Raw genomic sequence first — 22,049 nt, forward strand, 5'->3', positions numbered from 1 at the left:
TTCCCCATGACCACCCAGTCACATGACCACCTAGCCACACCCAGCCAGCCAGTCCGGCCTCCCAACAGTCTGAGGGACCATGAATTGGCCCCCTGTTTAAAAAGTTTGAGGACCCCTGCTCTACAGTGAAGGTATTTTGCCTGTTCTGGCTTCATATGCTAAGGAAAACTTGATCATTTTTTAAGATTATCAACATCTAGTGAAAAATATGTATGCCATATTTAACCATTCTTGATTGTATTATCTATTTTATAATTTGTATATACACAGATAAACTAGTCATGCCTGGGACTTTAGATTTTCTGCTAACTTGCCCATTGATTTTGCTTGTTGAAAGCTGGCAGGATGTCACAACTAACAGTTAAATGAAACCCTTGCTTAACCATTGATTCTTGCTTAAAGATGGCAACAATGATTGCTAGGATTGCCATCACTAAGTGGTGCGGTCTCATGAGTTTATGATCAGATCGTTTAATGAAAGTGGAAATGGAAATTCCAATTCCAGTTACCATTATTAAGTAAGATTACCTGTAGTTGACAAGAGTATTTTTTATTTTTGCATTTATTTTACCAGGCTGGAAGACATGGTATAATGCAGAACAAAATAATTTTTAATATAGATGATTTCACTTTTGTAATTGTAATTTCAGGGGAAAAACTCATCTTACTTTTCCTAAGAAGGCATCAATTGAGCAGCTATGCAGAATTTGAAATCTAATTGCTGGGGAAAAGAATAGCTGAATAAATGGATCAGATCAAATGAGATCCTCTGGAAAAATAACAAATACACAGCCTACTACTGACACCAAATTAGACAAAAATACTCAGTCTGCTGTCATGGTAACCTATTTTAAAGTCTGTTACATTAAACAATAATATTTGAAATTGTGAGTGTAAATTAAAGACTTAAATCACAGTGTGAAATGGAAATGTAATTCATATGTCAATTCCTAGAAATATTTTCTTTGCTTATATAAAATATTTAAATTTATATATTACATAAGCATTTAGTCTTCAAGGATATACCCAATGAAGTATGATTGCAAATATGTTATATAATATAAAAATAAAATTTATAGTGGATTTAAGGTCATTTGCATGATATTTTATAACATACTTGCAAATCATGCTGAAATTATTTGTATGCCCTGCCTATATAATCATGCTGAGTATTATATGAGTATTTGGAAATTTACTTTGAAGATCACTTGATCAAATCATATTGATGCTTTCAATATCTGAATCGGCTAGAGATTCCAGATTGGTGAATGATCTAGTCAGCGATTCAGATTGAATCAAAGCTGCTTCATACACTCCGAGTTGAATGTACATATATCAGTTTTGTTGGATGCACATATATTGATGACAATTGTTCTGGAACATATACAACAATACATTAATTCAGTTTCTATCAGAGATTTCCTAAAGCAAGATTTTATTTATCAAACTTATATATCTGCCCATTTTATGAATGTGAGTCTGGGTTGTAGGAATCAGTACTCCTATTGTGTCTTACTGGATATCTCTGGATCCCTATGCTTTATAAGGAAACATATCATTACACATTCAGAAAAGATTGTACATAATATCAGTTTGCCTTCTGGTAAATTAATATTTCTGATTATTCAAAAATATACATTATTCCAAGGTACACTGGAAAAAATTTATTATGTCTGTGAAGATTGTGTGGATTTAAGTCCATTTCCTTTCCTACCTCATAAAATATTTTAGGAGACTCTGGAGAACAATTGTTAAAGAAAAGTGGGGTACTTCATTCTTATCACCAAAAGATACTGTAAAATCACATTTTGGACTCTTGGTTATTAGGTTCAATGTTCTGACATAAATTGATTGACTATACTTTACAATATCTTCTAAGATAAATCCTGAGAAATATCAGGAACCAGCAAGTGACCCATTGTCAGGTATGGAAGGGGCAGCCAACATTACTTCAAAATTTCTGAGGAGCGTAGAGGCTGAACAAAAGAATCTTTTGTTCATCTATGTTAATAGAAAAGAATATTCGTAGCTCAGCTCCTATTTCATTACCAGACTAGTAACATCAACATCCCCAACAAACTAGCAGTAGAGAACATTCTAATCAAGGAACCATCAAGGCTACTCCCACCAACACTGACAGGGCAAGCCACTAGTACATAGGTCTTCAAACTTGGCAGCTTTAAGACTTGTGGACTTCGATTCCCAGAAGCTGATTGGAGAATTCTGGAAGTTGAAGTCCACAAGTCTTAAAGCTGCCAAGTTTAAAGATCTCTGCACTAGTATATTAAATGAGAGCAAAGCCCACTGCCTACTATCCCTGATAATATTACCTGGTTTGGTGATGAAATATCTGAGCTTGGAGAGTACCAAGGACCCTGCAATTCTTCTATATTCTGCCCTAGAATCTTATGTTATAAACTTGTAATGGTTGCCGATATTTCTATTCCTAAGTCATGCCATGTTTTAAAAAAGCACGCCCAAGTATTTTACATTACATACTGATTTTGAACAACGGAAAATATTTATGCTTGAACAGCTTGTTTAAACTTGTTTTACTTAAGTATGTGAAGAAACCTCTTATACTAGTATAACGTCTGTTTTGAGAAATTTCAAACAGCCTTTTAAAAACCATTGTTCCCCAAATATATTAGCACCATAAGTTCCAGTAGCCCTGAACGCCTTGAAATCTATGTTGTTAGAATATATCTGGAGGATCATCAGATTTAAGAACATTTATGTAGAAGAATGAATTTATCTGAAGTTCCTAGAAATTCTGTTTAAAACAATCAAAATGAGAAGATTTTTCCCTCTCATTTTAGACAACCGAATCAATTTTCTTGAAGACACTTCAGTCAAATTTTCTACATGTAATGGCATATGAAAACCCAATTTTACAAAAGAAAGCTTTGGCTTGTATTCCACTCCAAAATCTGAAAAAGCAAGCTCAGAAAAAGTTATCACAAGCCCAAAAACTGGACAGAGGTAATAGCTGAATAGGTTGTTTGACAGTATCAAACAAAACATTACTATATACATGCATTCATCTGTTAACAAACAAAATTGTCACAGGAGATGCATTTTGGAGTAGCTTTAGAAATAATAAAGCTAAGTATTTGTATATGTGTAAGAATTGTAGCTCTGTGTTCATGCAATCTGATACGAAGATGTTTTAGATTGTGTAGTTATTTCGGTTACATGGACATGATTCTATTAAAGGTGTTCATTTTTGACCCCAATATATATTTATTTAATGCAGCAAATATTTTTAATTCACTTACAAACAATTCTGATGTTATACTCAAAGAAGTTCTTTTCACCTTCAAAATAACTGCCATAATATTGCATCTCAAGGTAGAAAAAGGCCAACTTAAGTAAAACTTGGTTGAAATTCTAAATTGAAAGCTTGAATGTAAATATTCAAGATCTGTCATCCTATTGATTCTGTGTTGGTTATAGCAGTGGAGATGTCCTGATATTTATGTATAGAATGCTAATATTTCAAATTTCCTGGCTCTGAATTTATGAAGAATTTCTTTCAGTACCTGAACCTTTAAAGCTACTGTATTTTTTTTTTCAAATACTCAATAAGTCAAATAATGAACAAGCCAAATGTGTCTTAGATTAAAACACCCAATTAATATCTCCCTAAAATACAAGAATATTATAGAAGTTATACTACATTTGATATAAAGTTACTATTTCTTGGTGCTCCCTCAAAATTATTTTCTTTTCAATTCTGTGTAATTCCTGAAATGGTTATTCCAATTTGATAACCTGGTCTCCTGCTTTAATTTTAATTCTTTTTTAAATGTATAGATTGCATTCTGAGAGAAGAGGATATTCTTCTGGTGGAGTTAATCAACTGGTTTAAATGTAGTTTTTTCAAGTGGGTAGATAGTTTACCATGTAGCAAATGTGGGGGACAAACAGAAATTAAAGATAATTTGTCACCTAACGAGAATGACCTGAGATGGGATGCAAGTAGAGTTGAAAATCACTTCTGTAACCAATGCCAGTTCAGCAACAGGTTTCCAAGGTGAGTTTAACCATTGAGTTTGTATTAGACATTATTAATTTAATATATGAATCCCATTTGTATTTCAGTCTGCATAGTTTAGAATTCCATATATAATGCAAGGTCACAACAATCATTGGGTAGCACAATATGGCTATTCTTTGCTATCACATAGAGTAGAATATGTGCCTTCTTTCTGATTTCTTTTTAAATTATATTGGTGAGCAGAGGAAGATTGTCATTCAGATTTTATTGTTTCAAGATTTACTACAAAATCGAGTTGAGCAGCAGTGCTATCAATAAATTTAAAATATTAAAATATCACTCTAGTTTTGTAGGTTTTATTTTAATCAGGAATCAAGTAATAGGATTTCATACATCTGGATTTATTCAGATAATAGCCCGCTTAAAAATTTGAAATAGGAGGGTATGTTTATTTAAGTCAAAGTGCTTTGTTTTGGGCTCCATATCATATGACGGAAACAGTGATAGAAGATAAAAATAAGCAAATTAAAGTACCATGGTGACTGTCTGAAAGAACTCTTGGATGTAATAAACCAAGACAAATTTCAACATAACATCTGACCTATTGTAAAAAGGACGTTGTCTCACCTGAACGTTCCTTTTCTTGGCGATGCTGAGCAATTCTTGTCTGGGGATTTCCCTCGCTTCTTGCCAGGAACTGAGAGTGAGCTATGCCTTTAAATTTCCTTTTGGCCACTCCCCCTGGCTCCGTGCTCTCCAGTTTATTTCTTGAAGGATTATCGTAGGAAACACGACCTGGAGAAAACAACAAAAGAACCCTCTCCCCATCCCAGGCAGCCTGAGAGGAGGGATGAATTGCTCAGCATCGCCAAGAAAAGGAACGTTCAGGTGAGACAACGTCCTTTTTCCATGGCAATGCTTCGCAATTCTTGTCTGGGGATATGCCCAAGCACTCATCTACTGGGAGGGAGGCTGCCTGGGCCCCAGGGTCCCAGGGGAGTGGACAGACTGTAATACCCTGCGTCCAAAGGAGGCGTCAGCCGATGCAAAGGTATCGATCTTGTAATGCCGCACGAAGGGTGAAAGCGAAGTCCACGTGGCAGCCCGGCAAATGTCAAGGACTGACGCCTGAGTGGACCATGCCACCGACGTTGCTGCACTGCGAGTGGAATGTGCATAAATACGTCCCGGAACTTGCCTGCCTTGAGAACTATAAGCTGAGGATATACAGGCCTTGATCCATCGAGCCACGGTTTGAGATGACACCTTCTGGCCTAATGTAGTCGGATGGAAAGACACCAACAACGCTTCCGACTTACGAAAGGCTTTAGTGCGGGCAATGTACCGACGTAGGGCACGCCGGACATCCAGGCTATGCCACTGGACCTCTAGGGAATGACGAGGATTGGGACAAAAGTCAGGGAGGATGATTTCCTGCTGTCTGTGGAACACGGAGTTGATTTTGGGAACAAAGGAGGGGTCAAGTCTGAGCACCACCATATGGGGTTTAAAAACACATAGATCCTCACGAACGGAGAGAGCTGCGAGTTCTGATACTCTCCGAGCCGACGTGATAGCTAACAGGAAGGCCAGCTTCAGAGTCAAAAAGCGAAGGCTAACCGAGGCCAGGGGCTCGAAAGGGGCCACAGTAAGAGACTTCAAAACGAGTGTCAAGTCCCAGGTGGGGTATCTATGAATGGGCGGAGGCCGAAGATTCGTGGCCCCCCTTAAGAAACTTCTTATACGGGAGTCCAGGGTGAGAGAACCCGAATCCCCCGGACCCAGAACAGTTGCCAAGGCAGCCACTTGTCTTTTGAGAGTGGAAGGGGCTAGGCCTTTCTCGAGACCCGCTTGAAGGAAGTCTATGATCTCGGAAACAGAAGCAGACGTCGGGTCAACATGACGGGAGGCACACCAGAGGCAAAAGGCCTTCCAGGAGGCATCGTAAATCCGAATAGTGGAAGGGCGTCTGGCTGCCTGAATAGTACGGATGGCATCGCCCGAAATGTTGTCCTTCCTCAGACGGACCCGCTCAAGCGCCACACGGCTAATTGTAGCCATTGGGGGTTTGGATGGAAAATGGCCCCTTGGCTGAGTGACACCCGGTCCGGAGGAATGCGCCAAGGCTTGTCTATGGAAAGGTCCACCAGGTCGGCGAACCAGGGACGCCGAGGCCAGTAAGGGGCGACCAATAGCAGATCCGCCTTCTCCAATAATAATTTGCGGATCACTCTCGGAACCAACGGGATGGGGGGGAAAGCATATAGAAGACCCTGAGGCCAGTGACACCTCAGGGCGTCGTGGGCCTCGGCTCCCCTGCAAGGGAACCGTGTGACAAACCTCAGCAACTGGGCGTTGTCCTGACGGGCGAAGAGATCTACGAGAGGGAGGCCGAACTGACGAGTCAGCTCCCGAAACAGGTCAGAGTCCAGTCGCCACTCCCACGGGTCCAGTTGCCGTCTGCTCAGCCAGTCTGCCGTGCTGTTCGCCGTTCCCGAAATGTGTTCCGCCCTCAGAGACAACAGATGAGTTTCCGCCCAGTCCAATAATGTTTCCGCCTCCCGCATGAGGAGAAGAGATTGAGTGCCCCCCTCCCGATTTATATGGGCTTTTGCAGACATGTTGTCCGTGAGGACAAGAACATGATGATGGAGCAGAACCTTTTGAAAATGGAGCAGAGTCAGGCGCACCGCCCGCAATTCCAGAACGTTGATATTGTCCTGAGAATCTGACACCGTCCATATCCCTTGGACCACCTGAGAGTTGAGATGACCCCCCCCAGCCGGAAAGGCTCGCGTCCGTGGTGACCACTAACCTGGAGACCACGTGGAAGTGGCAACCCTTGGACAGGGCCTCCGATGTCCACCAGTGGAGAGACACCCGTACGTAATTCGGGAGAGACACAGCTATGTTGGAAGAGCTCTGGCCCCGTCTCTGGAATGGCAGGAGGAGCCACTGGAGCGGCCTCGAGTGACGGCGAGCCCACGGGACCACGTCTAAACAGGAAATAAACTTGCCGAGCAAACGAGATAAGCTTATTAAAGACACTTGCCTCAATGACAGGGTATGCCGGACCAAGTCCTTGATGTTCCTCTGCCGATCCTCTGAAAGGAATACCTGAAGCAACTCCGAGTCGATCCGGGTTCCCAGGTGGACGATGGACCTGGTCGGGGTGAGATGACTCTTCTTGTGGTTTAAAGAAAACCCATGACGTTGCAGGATTCGACAGACCTTCTGTAGGTCCTGTTGTGCTTGGAGGGGGGAAGTTGACAAAATTAAAATATCGTCCAGATAACATAATATGTGGACAGGAATCAACCGAATAGTGGCCGCAACGGCAGCTAACAGTTTGGTGAACACCCTCGGAGCAGATGACAGACCGAAGGGCATCGCTCGGTATTGATAGTGACGGTTGATGAATGTGAAACGAAGGTACTTGCGGTGGCAAGGATGAATCGGTACATGCAAGTATGCCTCTTGTAAGTCGACTGAGGTCATCACGTCTCCCATCCGAATACACCCCAAGATGGACTTGAGGGACTGCATCTTGAATCTCTTGTACCGGATGAACTTGTTGAGGTGTTTGAGATTCAAGATGGCCCTCCACCCACCTGAGGATTTTGGGACTAAGAAAAGGATAGAATAGACTCCTTTCCGTTCCTGAAGAGGGGGGACCTCCTCTATTGCCCCTATCTGAAGCAGATGTTGTATTTCTGCGGTGAGATTGTTCAGTTTGTCCCTGCGACGGGGCACTGGGGAGCGAACAAAATGATTTCTGGGGATGGTACGAAATTCGAGTCTCAGACCCACTCCCACCGTGCGATGGACCCAAGGATCGGAAGTGGAGGTCTCCCATTGGGACAGGAAGTGAAGGAGGCGGGCCCCAATGGGAAAGCGATCGGGAGAGTCATTTTCCCCTTCTACTAGGACGGGGACCTGAGCCCCTAAAGGGCCGCCTGGATGTTGATTGGAATCGTCCCCTGTCACCACCTCCCTGCCTGCCAGAGAAACGGTCAAAGCCCTGGGAGAATGGTCTATTATAGTAGGACCCCCTGGGTCCTGACTCCTGCCGAAAGGGCTGCCGCTGACTATAAGGGGTAAACCTACGTTCCTGTCGATTGAAAGTGACTGGTAACACTTTCCGTTTGTCTTTCCCCTCTATTAAAATAGGGTCTAATGCTGCCCCAAAGAGAGAGGAACCGTGATAAGGGGCAGAAGCTAGCCTCCATTTTGATTTCGCATCCGCCTTCCAGGGTTTAAGCCACAGCATTCTGCGTGACGTAACGGAGGAAGCCATCGCTCTAGCCGCAAACCTGGCAGCATCAAGGGATGCGTCGGCCGAGTACTCGGTTGCAGCCACTAATTTGTTAAGATCGTGGTTAAGCCTGGTATCGTCAGGGGGCAACCTCCCTTGCAACTGGCGGAGCCAGATCAAGGTGGCTCTGTTAAAGAACGACGCAGAGGTCGCAGCTTTCACCGCCCAAGCCGCGGCCTGGTGCGTCTTTCTGAAGGAAACCTCCGCTTTGCGCTCATCAGATTTTAAAACCTCCACCGCATCCGACGACAGAACGGCTGAGGAGGAGAGACTAACCACAGGAGGGTCTACCGAGGGGAGACTAAGGAGACTGTCCAGAGATGGATCAGCACAGTAGAGTTTTTTATCGTGACCACTAGGGGCAGAGAGGACCCCTGGTGAATGCCACTGCTTCCTGATCACGTCCTTAAACAAGTCAGGACACGGAATATAGTCGTTATCCGGGACAGGGACAGCAAAAAGTTCACCATGAGGATGGGCTTCCGAAGGCCCCTGAAGGTTCGGGTTAACTATTGTGCCCATGTTGGTGGCCGCCTTAGCTTTCCTGACTAATGTTTTAAAAACGGCGGGCCGAAACAAGGTGGCGAAGGCCGGTCTCTCTGGCACTATGTCCTCATCCTCAGAAAATTCCGGCTCCAGCTGCTCTCCGTCCTGAGAGGAGGAGTTGTCACCAAAAGCCTCTAAGGAAATCTGAGGCGTGGTTGGCCTAAGAGGAGGAGGAGGGGGAGGAGGAGGAGGAGGGGGAGGAGGAGGAGGAGGGGGGAGGAGGGGGGGAGGAGGAGGAAGTACTGGCACCTGAGGCCCAGAAAAACCAAATTGGCTTGGACCCCCTTGCTGAAGGCCCGAGGAGATTGCCCTGGCCAGGGCATCCGTAAAGACTGCTTGAAAATCCAGGTGGGGGGGGCCAGCCAAAACTCTCCTGAGGCCGGAGGCCAGCAGCCGTGGGTGTGAAGGTTGCTGAGGGGCCCGGCCTATCATTCAACCCAGAGTCCTGAGAGGGCTGAGGGGACACGGCTTGCATTGTCTGAGAGGTCAAATCTGGACCTAGATCTTGCTGTGATATGGTTGGTTCCTGAACCAACGCCCCTCTAAGTTCAGCTTGCTTCTGGGCCCTTGTAAATTGCTTTTCAAGAGCCTTGTGTCTCCTCTGTTCGTCCCTGTCTGCTGTGGAGAGATCACAGGCAGGCTGGCCAGCAGTGGAAGGTTGACTAATAGAGGAGGTTGTCTTAGCCCTCTTTTTTGAGGGCCTTTTCGGCCTAGGATCAATGGGAACCTGTTCAGGGTCCGACGAGAATTCCTGGTCAGCCATGAGGGTCAATCAGGTAGGTTAGGGGAAGGCCAGGCGATTCCAAAGAAGGCAAGCCTGAAAGGAAAAAAGGGGTGGAGAATCGAGGCTTAAGGCCCAGCTCCAGGCCCCAAACTACCAGGGAGCTAGATTTCCAATTCAAAATGGCCGCCAGTACCGTTAAAGCGCCAAAAAATTTTGGCGCGAAGTCCAGATAAGAAGGGGGAAGATACTCACACAGCCGTCTGCAAGTCAAGGCCCTCAAGAAGCGCCAGGGACAAACTGACCCTGAAAGCGCAGCCTCGCCTTCAAGCGCCCGCCAAAGATGCAAAATTGTTTGGCGCGTATCAAAGCAGCTCCAAGTCCTCGCTGCCTCCAAGTGCTCGGTCGAGAAGAAGCAGATATCCAGCAAACAGCAGCTGGCTGCAAGGCGCGAGAAACAGCAGTCCCTCAAGCGCCGCGAGGCAAGGATCAGGCAAAGTTTGTACCCGGGGCCCCGGGCAGGTACAATGCCACCGCCAACTACGGAGGGAGCGGAATGGCGGCGGTGAGGCAACCAGCGGACCAGCAGCCCCAACCGCTCGCCGGCGGCTCAACAGGCACAGCAATAAAGCTGTCAGAGTCTCCAGGAGGGGAAAACTCTGTTCGCTGCGATTCCAAGCCTGGGCAGTCAGCTAAACAATTAGCGACGCCCACGGCTGCAGCTCCAGGCTCGCCGCGATCGCAGCAGCCTTCCTTCGTACCACGCTCCCTCACCTAAGCTAAATATACTATCTACACTATGTACAAGAAAAAATACAGTATTTACAAAATTTACAAGAAAAACTATCTAAATATAATACAAAAAGGGATCTCACTAATGAGAGAGAGCTACACTCACGTTCCTACACAAAGAACTGAGAGAAATAAACTGGAGAGCACGGAGCCAGGGGGAGTGGCCAAAAGGAAATTTAAAGGCATAGCTCACTCTCAGTTCCTGGCAAGAAGCGAGGGAAATCCCCAGACAAGAATTGCGAAGCATCGCCATGGAAAATTTCTAGCTATAGGTTCTAGATACCGGTAGTTATGGGGAAACATTTAAGATAATTGTTGAATTATTTTGATCCTTATAGTAGTAACTAAAAACTTCATATTTAAACAATTATGTTTCCAGATACAACAATCCTGAGAAGCTCCTGGAAACTAGACAAGGGCGTTGTGGTGAATGGGCCAATTGCTTTACACTTTGTTGTAGAGCAGTAGGATTTGAAGCAAGATACCTTTGGGATGCAACAGGTATAGCTGTTTTAGAATACCTTATGTTAAAGCAAAATGTTCCATAGGCATTCTGAAATTGTTAATCAATAGTGCTGTACCAAGTGCCATTTTAATGACTTCCAGTTTATAGTATTAATGCAGTCCTATTTATCTAAATTCCACTTAGTTTCTAATTGTAAACTGCATCAGAATATATTGATGTCGCTTCTTAAATTTTCATTTATGAGTACATTTATTATTACTAACATACACACTTATCATCTTGACTAAGAGAGTTTCTTTTTTTTATTATTAAAGAGTTTTACAAGACAAAAACCATTTTTACAGGAAAAACGTAGACCGTTTGCCATCTTTCCATATATAGATTGTACAATCACATTTACAAATTAACAGCCTCTTTAAAAAAAAAAAAAAAAAAAGTTACGTAAACTCCAAGAATCTCCAGATTCTTTACTCATGTTTTCCCTTCCCTCCTCCCCCATCCTCCCCCGACCTCCCCCCCCCCGGACTTCCCAGAGTAATACAGGATATAGCATCTTATCCGTTCTTCAATAATAAACGAGTCTTCTTTCTTCCAGCATTACACAATCAAAACCCAGATACAATTAACCATCACATCTCCAACCCTTTCATATATTAACACATTAGCAAGATATTTTAACCAATCTCGAATAAAATATATTGTAAAAAACCTTATTTTTACTTTTTGCCCCACAAACTTATATTAATTCTGCCTGGAAACATTCCGTGCTTAATAACTTTGTACAAACTTATTAATCTTGTTCTCTACAAATCTATTATGTATAATCAAATAACATCTTCACTATTTATCTTTAAAAAATATTATAAAAACCTTCCCTCAACCCTTGCACCATTTTTAACCCATAAACATATATAGATTCTTCAACAAAACATTCCTTGACATATAACTTTAGTATTAGTATACTTCAAGACAATGATAAAAGTTTGGTCAGTAATCCATAACAATATAAACCTATCATTATTTAATGTAACTTTTCTAGACAAATCATATCCCTAAATATAAGTAAATCATTCATTTTCAGTATAGTATAACTTTTCAAAACAAATCATATCCCTAAATTCAGGTATAATCATTCATTTCTGTTACTATCCTCCCCCAACAAAAAGTTTGTAATTTTTCCATCTCCATTTTTTCCTAACTTTTTTATGCACTTTCTTTTTCAGTCTTATTCCTCCACCTTCATCTTGTTCTCTTCGCAAAATAGTTCCTCTCAGTGAACACATCTCCTTAACTGCGATTAAGAATCCATTTTTGTATAAAAATTGTAAAGTTCCACTTCGAATCTTCTTTCTTCTATTAAGAATCCCAACACCTCCTGACAATTTTCCAATTGACTGTAACAAAGCCTTTGGGGAAATCTCAGACAGTATTTCCTGATTACGCTCCTTCAAGCCCCTCAACCTTTCCTTCTTAGTTTGAAAAACATCCATTCCATTTCCCGGAGGCATATTGAACTGAATTTCCTTCACCTCTTCGTTCTGCAATTCGCTGTTATTTAGCATCTGCAATTCTGATATAATGTCTTCGCTTGTCTCTTTGTTTCGAACTTGAATAAAATCCTTTTTAAAAAGTTCTTCTATTCTCTCCACTATCACAGTGGTAAATGATTCTAATATTTCTTTAAAAAGATCCCCAATTAGTATTTGTGTCTTTAGTGATGTTTGTAATAGTGAATCTTCAAGATTTTCAACAAAGCCAGCCATTTCTCTTTTCTTTTTCTCCAATCGCCTTGAACAATGCTGGATGTTAACAGCTTCAAAAAGAGTTAAGTTTCACTTTCATGCCCTATTAAGCACCATCTTCTTCCTTGCTTCAATCAACTTCAAAGTAACAATTTAAGCATGGAATTAAGGGCTTGTTACTTGCGATTCTCTGCTTTCCTGTCTTCACTCCGTCTGCGTGGATAAACAACTTAGACCTCAATAAAGATCGCAGAGATGGTCGCGACGTTTTTTTCTGCTTAAAGTAGAAGTGCCCTGGATCTCGGAGTTTCACCGGATTTCCTGGGGAGCTCTCACCCTCCTAGCCCCCAAAGCTATTTCAGGGGCTTTTGGGGAGCTCTACCCCCATCCGATTGCTCTCCTTTCCCTCTTCTCCTGAGGGAAAGATTTTCCAGCCGTCGGACAGCTGATTTATGCTGTCAGAACGGCTAACAAGTTCACAGGGCTGGCGCTCCAAGAAAAAGCGTCCAGCAACGTCGGCGGTGCCAGCAGAAGTCCCTTGACTAAGAGAGTTTCTGAAGTCAAATTATTTTGGAGACAAAGGAAGAATTATAAATTTTGAATTAGGATAGTAAAAATAGCTTTTTCACCAAAAGATTAGACCTAAGAAGGAAGCAGACAGTTGGTCTCTACTTAGTAAACAGTGCGTGATAATTAAGGGAATTGGATAGGAACTGGGGATATCCAAGTTGAGACCTCATCCACAGAACTTACTGCGAACATTTTTAACCAATTCTACCTCACAGGTTTATTGTTGAGGTTGAAAAGCAGGAAGATTGAATTTTCTGAGTTTGCACACATACACATACACACACAGAGTGAGAAGTCTATAATCTGAGGCTTGAGTTGATATTCCTTTATATTCAGCTATTGAGGGGACTGCCACCGGGCTGGGTTCTACTTACCTTTACTACAGCTTTGCAACAGGACCATGTGTGCTCACTTCACTCACGTGTGCACGCACTCTTCTGCGCATGCGCAGAAGCTTCCTGATGATGTCCAGGACAGTGGGCGGAGCTTCCCACCAGTTTTACTACCAGTTCTTGCGAACTGGTCCGAACAGGGGGCAACTCACCATTGGACTATCAACTCCCCCACTATTAAAAGAACCAAAAAGGCATTCATATATGGTAGTTGGAGCTCTAGCTTTGGAATCTTGGGAATGTGGTACAAAGAAAATAAGCTTTTATTTGCCATAACTGTTGTTTAGTCAGTCTGTTTATTTAGAAGTCTTTCATTCTTTTTGAACATCATCTAGCTAAAACAAACTTAGGAAAACAAACTTACCAATTTATCAAAAAATACAGTTTTATTAATTGTACCACATCCTGAAATCTATTAATGTATAGAGCAAGGAACAAAAAGAGGGAGAGAGGGAGAGATTAATACTATAATTAATACCTTTATTTATGTATTTGTCTAATCTTTCTAAACAGTCTGACTTACAGGAGAAATTACAGTCTGATAAACTGACTTACAGGAGAAATCACTAATTAGACATGCTTTTTCTGTAAGTGATCTTGGTAAAGCAATATGAGGAGAGTATCAGGGGTGAAATGCTCCCGGTTCGGACCAGATCGCCCGATCCGGTAGCAATCGAGGCGGGAGGTTCGGAGAACCGGTAGCTAAAATCCCTGCCCCCCCACGCCCAGCTGAGCCCCGCGATCATCAGAGGCTTTTTTTTAATTTTTAAAAGCATTTTTTCTACAACCTCTGGCCGAAAAAATGCTTTTAAAAGTAAAAAAAAAAGCCTCTGCCGATCAGGCAAGTCAGCTGGGATCGTCAGAGGCTTTTAAAAGCATTTTGTTTACAATCACTTCAGCCGAAGAGGTTGTAGAAAAAATAGTTTTAAAAGTTTAAAAAAAAAAAGTTGACCATGCCCTCAGTCATATTACCCCCCCCAAGCCACGCCCACAGAACCGGTAGTAACAAATGTTTACATTTCACCACTGGAGAGTATATATTTAAATCAATAAGCAAATGAATTTAACGGAAGTGTAAAAAGAAAAAAACCTTTCTTTGAGGAGTTTAACATTCTAAAATTGATAAGTTTCTTTTTTAAGGCTCGTTGCTTCTATTGTGTTTTTTTTTTTCTCAGATCATGTATGGACTGAAGTTTATTCTGTATCACAGCAAAGATGGCTTCATTGCGACTCTTGTGAAAATGTCTGTGATAAACCCCTTTTGTATGAGATTGGATGGGGGAAAAAATTGTCGTATATTATTGCCTTTTCTAAAGAGGAAGTAGGTGAACAATGTTTACTGAATTAAATAGACCTCCAGTAGCTATAGCTATAGCATTGGTTCTGATAAAGCAGTCGTATACCTGCACAGCAAGGAGGATATTGTTTATTCATTGGAATAGTTCTAATCATAACATGCTTGAAATTCAGTCTATTTTCTCTCAATAATGCTGTATAAAGTATTTTGTTTCATAATTTGTGCTTTTCAGGTTGTTGATGTCACCTGGCGTTACTCTTGTAAACATGAAGAATTGCTTTCTAGAAGGACACAGGTCAAAGAAACTGTGCTACGAGAAACAATCAATAATCTTAACAAAATTGTATGTAGTTTTAACTTACCTGTTAAATTTACAGAAAAGTTGAATTCAAACACATCTTGAATCAAAGATTGAAAATGTAACCTGTAGCTCTTCAGTTAATTAGAGGAGGTAACAGACTTATCACTCTAGATACATGTGCTATTTCTGAATGAAAAATTAGCTGCATGTAAATTATAAGTGATGGCAAGAAAAAAATTGCACACCTCCCCATATAAGTGATAAGCTGCTGCATAATTGAACATAGAACTCTTTGAAAAAAGTAAGAGGACTACATGGACTTGTAGCCTGTTGTAGCAAACATTCTCTACAGATTTTGTTTCAGAGTCAGATTTTTATTTCTTTTCCTGCAAGTCCTTATCAAGGGCCTTGATTTTTCTCATGTAAATTTCCTGGATTTTTAAAGCTTCCCTGTCCCTGTGGAATTTTAGTTGGAGAAAGATACCTACTTAGCAGATATTATTTGCCTATATGTGTTTCAGATTTACCCAATTTGGCAGGTATTGCAATTTTGGATTTCTTTATAACTCTTTTAAGTCTTGCTGGAGTCTGTGTTGTTCTCTGAAGATAATGGCTGTTCTCTTTTTATTTCAAAGGATTGTCAGTAAAAAAAAAAAAAAATAGAGGTAGCTTTCATGAAAATAGCAATAGCAATAACATTTATTTATTTATTGGTTCAATTTATATGCCGCCCTTCTCCGGAGACTCAGGGCGGCTTACAATGCGTTAAGCAATAGCCTTCATATTTTTGTATATACCTGCTTAGTAGGGCTTTTGGCCCCCCCAAGCGGTTTTTTATACAAAGTCAGCTTATTGCCCCCACAAACCGGGTCCTCATTTTACCTATTCGGAAGGATGGAAGGCTGAGTCAACCTTGAGCCTGGTGAGATTTGAACTCACAGTAATTGCAGGCAACTGGCAGCTAAATGCTACTTAACAGCACTTTTAGTCCACTGCACCACCAAGGCTCTTAGACTTACACACTGCTTCACCACCAAGGCTCTTAGACTTATACACTGACTTATACACTGCTTCACAGTGCTTTACAACCCTCTCTAAGCAATTTACAGAGTCAACATATTGCCCCCAACAATCTGGGTCCTCATAGTAACTATTTTCTCCTCTCTGAAATGTTCAGCTATTAAATTTATTACAAATAGTATGCTCTGTGTGTATATAGATATGTTGAAGGCTCATGTGATTTAAATTGATTCATCAATGATCTAATTTAGTACAGACTTTTCTGTTATAACTGAAATTGTGTAATGCTTAGTAGGACAAAACATGTGTTTAGGAATTTAAACTTTTTAACCAAACTATCAAATATTGTCTTATTCACAACATTAATTCTTATATTCCAAGGGCAGACAATCATGTAGGTAATCATAGACTTAGGACAATTTGTTCAGTAATCATTCAAAGTTGTGGTGGTGCTGAACAAAGGGACTTACAGCCAGTGTCTGATGTTATTGCTGTTGCAGTGCCCTTGGTCACATGATCAAAATTTGGGCACTTGGAACTTCAGCTTATTCCCATCTATGCTTTTTCAGACCCCTGAACTTCAAGGCCCCTACTCCCTTAGCTAATCTTTGCTGTCTGCTTACTCCCATTGCTAACCAAGCATGTTCTTTGCTCGCTGCACAACATTTTGCATGGCAATTTTCCCAAAAGACCTGGTGAAGATGGTGTCATGTGGTCAACAGCTACCTCATGAAGGACCTTAATGAAGACCAACTGGGATAGCAGAATGCAGGATATCTTGCTGCCTTGGAATGTAGACCAACCAAAAGGGCAGAAATACGGGGAATAGGCAATTGTGGAGAGTTGAAGGGGAGGCAGTCCCTGACTTGGGGGAACCAAGACTGGAATGACTTATTTTGGAGAAGGTCCTTACCTAACTGGTGAAATTTGCTTAACAATGGCATCGGTGAATGTCATGATTGCCATTCCTAAGAGGTGCGGTCACGTGACACCACACTTTATGGCCACATCAGTCAATGACAGAAATTCTAGTCCCAATTGTGATTGTAAGTCAATTGTATGGAATAACATTTTTTATCCATCCAACATACTTTTTAAAATGTTTTTTCTTCATTACAATACAGAACAAATTCAACCAGAGAATAAAGTTTTCAAATAGCATAAATCCAATTTAATGTTAAAACTTTTAAAAACAGTTAGATGTAATGGACTTCTGTGCTTTATAACCCCAATCATAATACTTAAAAAGAAATACTGTAAATCCTATATAATTCAATGGGATCTTACTTTTTAAATAGACATACATAGGAATTCATCAGTCATCAAGTTATGAATGTAATGCCTATCACTCGATAGTGATCACTGCGATCACTCCCTGCTTTTCGCTTATGCATTTGCTAATTGAATGCGTGGGTCGTTAAATGCATATGAAGGTATCTCAGGGTGGGGAAGGCCATGGGGGCCTAGCAATGGAACAGACCATCTGTTTCACCCACCCAAGGCCTCTCCCAACCCCCTCTGATACCTCACGCTTCCTTCCAGGGGGGTCTCCACAATTGTTCCCTTCATCCTGCTGTGCCAGGTTACTCACCTTGTGAAGATCTGACTCCAGAAACTCTCCTGCGGTTTCTTTGCCTGCTTGCAGTCTTGGCATGAAGATTCAGGGGCTGCGAAATCCCTTGCTTTGAGCCTCCTAGCGACTTGCGCTGAGACTGGGATGTAGCAAAAGGCATTATGGGAGGCTTGAAGCAAGGGATTTCGCTGCCCCAAAGTCTTATTGTCTTGCTTGAAGCCTTCCATAGGCTTGTAAACGCTCTTCGCACTGAGACTGGAATGGTGTGAGAGGCATTTGCAAGCTGATGGGAGGCTTGAAGCAAGGTGATTTGGCTGCCCCAAAGTTGACTTGTCAACTTGCAAATGCTCTTCAGATGGATGTGGTACAGGCCTTGGTTTGCAGAGAACAGAGGCCTAAACTATTTTAGTGCAAGATCATGCAAAATCAGTAGCACAAAATTTCACACTATTGATCTCTTACTATAGCACTTTAGGCCTCTGTTCTCTACGATCTGAGGTCTGTACATTCGGGGCAAAAGGCTTTGCAAAAGCTATTGATTTCGCATGATCTGTCACTACTTTAAGTCTCTTGTTTTCTGCAAATGCACTGAAGCAGGCAAAGGAACTGATCGCTTGCTAGATTGTCGCAAGGTAAATTCTGGCAGAGTGGGGTGAGGGAATAGGCAGATTAAATGTTGCAGCGTCTCTGCCATTGGTCATAAGTGATGGATGTGGTGCTGTAATGGTCATAAATACTGGGTGGGTGGAGAAATAGGTTATAACCTTTAACAGTCGCTAAATGAACTGACGTAATTTGGGGATTACCTATAGGCATGCTTGCAAAAGAATTAACTTAAAATCACAATTTGGACCGGGATTTCACTTAAAGTTGTTTCAGTCATATGTGGAGGCACTGTGATCGGATTCAATTTTACAACCATCTTTACAACAGTTCTTAAGTGAGACACTGCAGTCATTAAAAAAATCATGTAGTGATTAAGCAAATTACAGATTTATTAAGTGAGGGAGCATTTTTGTCTGGAAATAATAGTCAGAAAAAAACACATAACAGAAAATTGCCCAAAATGTTCCAAATGTCAGTCAGATGACCGTGGGACACTGCAACCAGCATCAATGCAAGCAGGTTGTCAAGTGCCTGGAATACAGTTATATTACTGCAGGGAGAAGGTTGGTGACAATCATAACTTCAAGGATGGATCGTAAGTATCTTTTTAAGTCAGTAACTGAACAATCTTCAAATGACCGGTCATATGTTGACAACTACACCTATAAATGAAACACTCAATTTATCTGACTCTACATTACAGCATGATTTAAACCACTGTTAAAATTTTTCCCACTTTTTTAATCTTCATATTTAACTGTGCTTTAATATTAATGCTAATTAAAATTAATTTTGTTATATGTTCTGTGTGAATAATTCAATAGCATATAAATTTAATAAATAAATAAATGTGATAGAAATTGTAGCTGATATCTAAGATTATGTAAAATAAATTATCATACATTATTTTTATATTATGATTTATTACAATGAAATTCAGATTCTAATCCTTCAGTCCTGATAATATTCGCCTCTTGAGTACATAGGTATAAGATTCTGGTGTAATTTTATTGTCATTGATTCTAGAGGCAGCAAATATTGAGTGAGGGAAGAAAACACGAGCTCTTACAGAGACTCATTGTAGAGCTTGTTGAGTTTATTTCTCCAAAAACACCAAAGCCAGGAGAACTTGGTGGAAGAGTGTCTGGATCATTGGCTTGGAGAGTTGCCAGAGATGAAATTGCTTTAGAGGTATTTATAGCATCTAGCAGCAATTTTTAGAATTTTTAGTATAAGCCTAATAGTCACTTGTTGGTTTGGTGTATGTTCAAAGAAAATTGTGATTATATTTTGTTGGTTTTATTTAGTTACCAAAGATTTCTCCTATTTATTTCAGACCAAAATTGTAATTCAGTTTTTCGATTTGTTTTAGTCTCGCCTAGAGTAAATTAGAATCAAAATTTCAACAGCAAATAGTTTCTACTTGAACAAAGAAAAGCAGACTTATTTTATTCTTTTGATTGGATTCAACTTCCTATTAATGGAAGACTAAAATTATAAGCAACTAAAATACAAAGCATTTTTAAAAATAATATTAATTTGTATTAATTAATAGTATTAATGTAAGTACTGTTAAGTACAATCATGCTTTTAGGCATGCTAGCAAAATGTGTGCTTCATCTGTTAATATCAACTAACTTAAACCTCATTTCCCAAATTAATATGAGAATCTGAATGTATTTGCCTTTCTGTTTTTACATTTTTAAAAATTTTGTGATGTACCGATCTAGTAAAAAACCCCAAACCCTATACCTGAGAAATCCATACCAAAAAATAAAAACCCTTATACCTGAGAAAGCCATACAGAATTTATTCCTTCTTCTGCTTCTCCATTTTGGCTTTCTTTTTGTATAACAAATAATAACATGATATAATATGTCATGTGTATTGTTTATCTGAGGTTGCATTTACTTACTTTTAAATACTGGTAAGGACTAGATTATTTTTACTATATCCTGATACATAAAACCATAGAATTCAAAGAGGATGTACTTTCTTTTTCACATGACTGTATATTATATAAAATGTTTGAATCACATACATATTATTCATTAGTGATATCTGACAAAAAACTTAACTTCAGTTTTGGGTTTGATTACTTAGACTAAAGAAGTAGTATTTATTCCAACTGTAAAAGAGAAAGCCTCCAAGCTTTTTCACCTCAACTATAATATAGTGGAAGATTGTTACACGCGGATATCAAATAATAATGAAAAAATCAATGGTTGGGAGAATGGTGTTTGGAAAATGGACTCTTTATGGAGAAAAATTGAATCAGATTGGAAAATGGTAAGTAGAAAAAACGTTATTCTAAAATAGGGCTGCACACGACTCCTATTTAAAAAGAAAAGGTGCTTGGCATGTGCATGCAGGGATGCTCACATGGCAGCAGTTGGCAACTCCTTAGAACAGTTCCATCTTTTCTGGGTATCTAATGGATATCTTCTGCAGCTGCAGTAAGACTTTACTAAATAAACATTTGTTTTGAGAAGCTATTGATAAGGATGCTCCAAAGCACTTTTATCCCTTCAAGTCCAAAGCACTGCATGCCTTCAAGTCCAAAGCACTGTATGCCTTATTGTAAAACATTTTTTTTTTTATTTTTATTTTTTTTTTTTAAATTTGATTTATATGCCGCCCTTCTCCGGAGACTCAGGGCGGCTTACAATGCGCTAAGCAATAGCCTTCATCCTTTTGTATATTTATACAAAGTCAGCTTATTGCCCCCACAAACTGGGTCCTCATTTCACCTACCTTAGAAAGGATGGAAGGCTGAGTCGACCTTGAGCCTGACCAGATTCGAACTTACTAATTGTAGACAGCTGGAGTTAAATTACAATGCATTAGTCTTTATCAATGTAGCTTGCATGACCTCCCTCTGAAAGAACTGGTATAACTATTACTGCTGTTAGAAGTTTGGACATTTAAGATTCTACCTGTTTTTAGTTTTGTGAAAAAATTAAACAGTTGACATATCCAAATAGAACACAGAAAGAGGACTGGTAGATTAAACATGAATAAAGCATTTTCAATAGTCACCATAAGTACCGGTAGCAAAAGATAATTGAAATAAACAGCCTGATCTAACACTTGTCTGTGTATACACATAGCTCCATCCAACTTAGAAAGTGATACAGGTCCTTGCTTAGTGATTGCATAATTCAGCAACTGTTTGAAGTTATGACAATACTGGAAAAAAACTTTATAAGCAATGCCCACATTTATAACCCTTGCAGCATTCCTCAGACATGTGATCACTATTACATGATAGTGATGTAATAACTACAGTCAATACATGTTGTTTTATACCTGACCTGTTTTTTTCTTCTTCTTTATTTTGTTCCTCAGAGAGTAGAGAAAATGGAAAAGAAAGGATTACTTATTTTCTTTTGGGCCCCAAAATAAGCACTCGGGCTTATTTTCTGGGAGGTCTTTTTTTTTTTTTATCACAAGGCCTGGGCTGGCCAGACGTCCCGCCTTCCCATGCATGTACAAGAGGCAACGACTGTGCAGACGCCGACTACAGCAAGAGATAGAGGGAGGGAGGCGCCCAAAGGGCATTGGCCTGCACGCCTCAGATCAGCTGCAGGCTGCCGTGGCGAGCATGGCTGGTGCCGCCGCCATGAGGTGGGGTGAGAGAGCGAGAGAACAATCTGATCAAACATCTATCTGTGTATGTGTGTGTGTAGGAGAGAGATCACACTGCTG

At 40.7% G+C, this 22,049-nt stretch overlaps 1 protein-coding gene across 1 annotated transcript in view; it reads left to right on the forward strand.

Moving 5' to 3' along the window:
• Positions 1 to 22,049, forward strand: part of NGLY1 (N-glycanase 1) — a 34,487-nt gene that overhangs the window by 6,767 nt on the left and 5,671 nt on the right. Inside the window, exons 2-9 of the mRNA XM_034403980.3 lie at positions 651 to 840; positions 2,820 to 2,982; positions 3,817 to 4,036; positions 10,754 to 10,875; positions 14,720 to 14,865; positions 15,074 to 15,184; positions 19,368 to 19,532; positions 20,445 to 20,630. Of these exons, the coding sequence (XP_034259871.1) occupies positions 760 to 840; positions 2,820 to 2,982; positions 3,817 to 4,036; positions 10,754 to 10,875; positions 14,720 to 14,865; positions 15,074 to 15,184; positions 19,368 to 19,532; positions 20,445 to 20,630 (1,194 nt within the window). The 5' untranslated portion in view covers positions 651 to 759. The remainder of the gene's footprint in view (positions 1 to 650; positions 841 to 2,819; positions 2,983 to 3,816; positions 4,037 to 10,753; positions 10,876 to 14,719; positions 14,866 to 15,073; positions 15,185 to 19,367; positions 19,533 to 20,444; positions 20,631 to 22,049) is intronic.

Source organism: Pantherophis guttatus, chromosome 4, assembly GCF_059756535.1.
Source record: "Pantherophis guttatus breed Tessera chromosome 4, ASM5975653v1, whole genome shotgun sequence".
In the NCBI taxonomy this organism is placed as follows: domain Eukaryota; kingdom Metazoa; phylum Chordata; class Lepidosauria; order Squamata; family Colubridae; genus Pantherophis; species Pantherophis guttatus.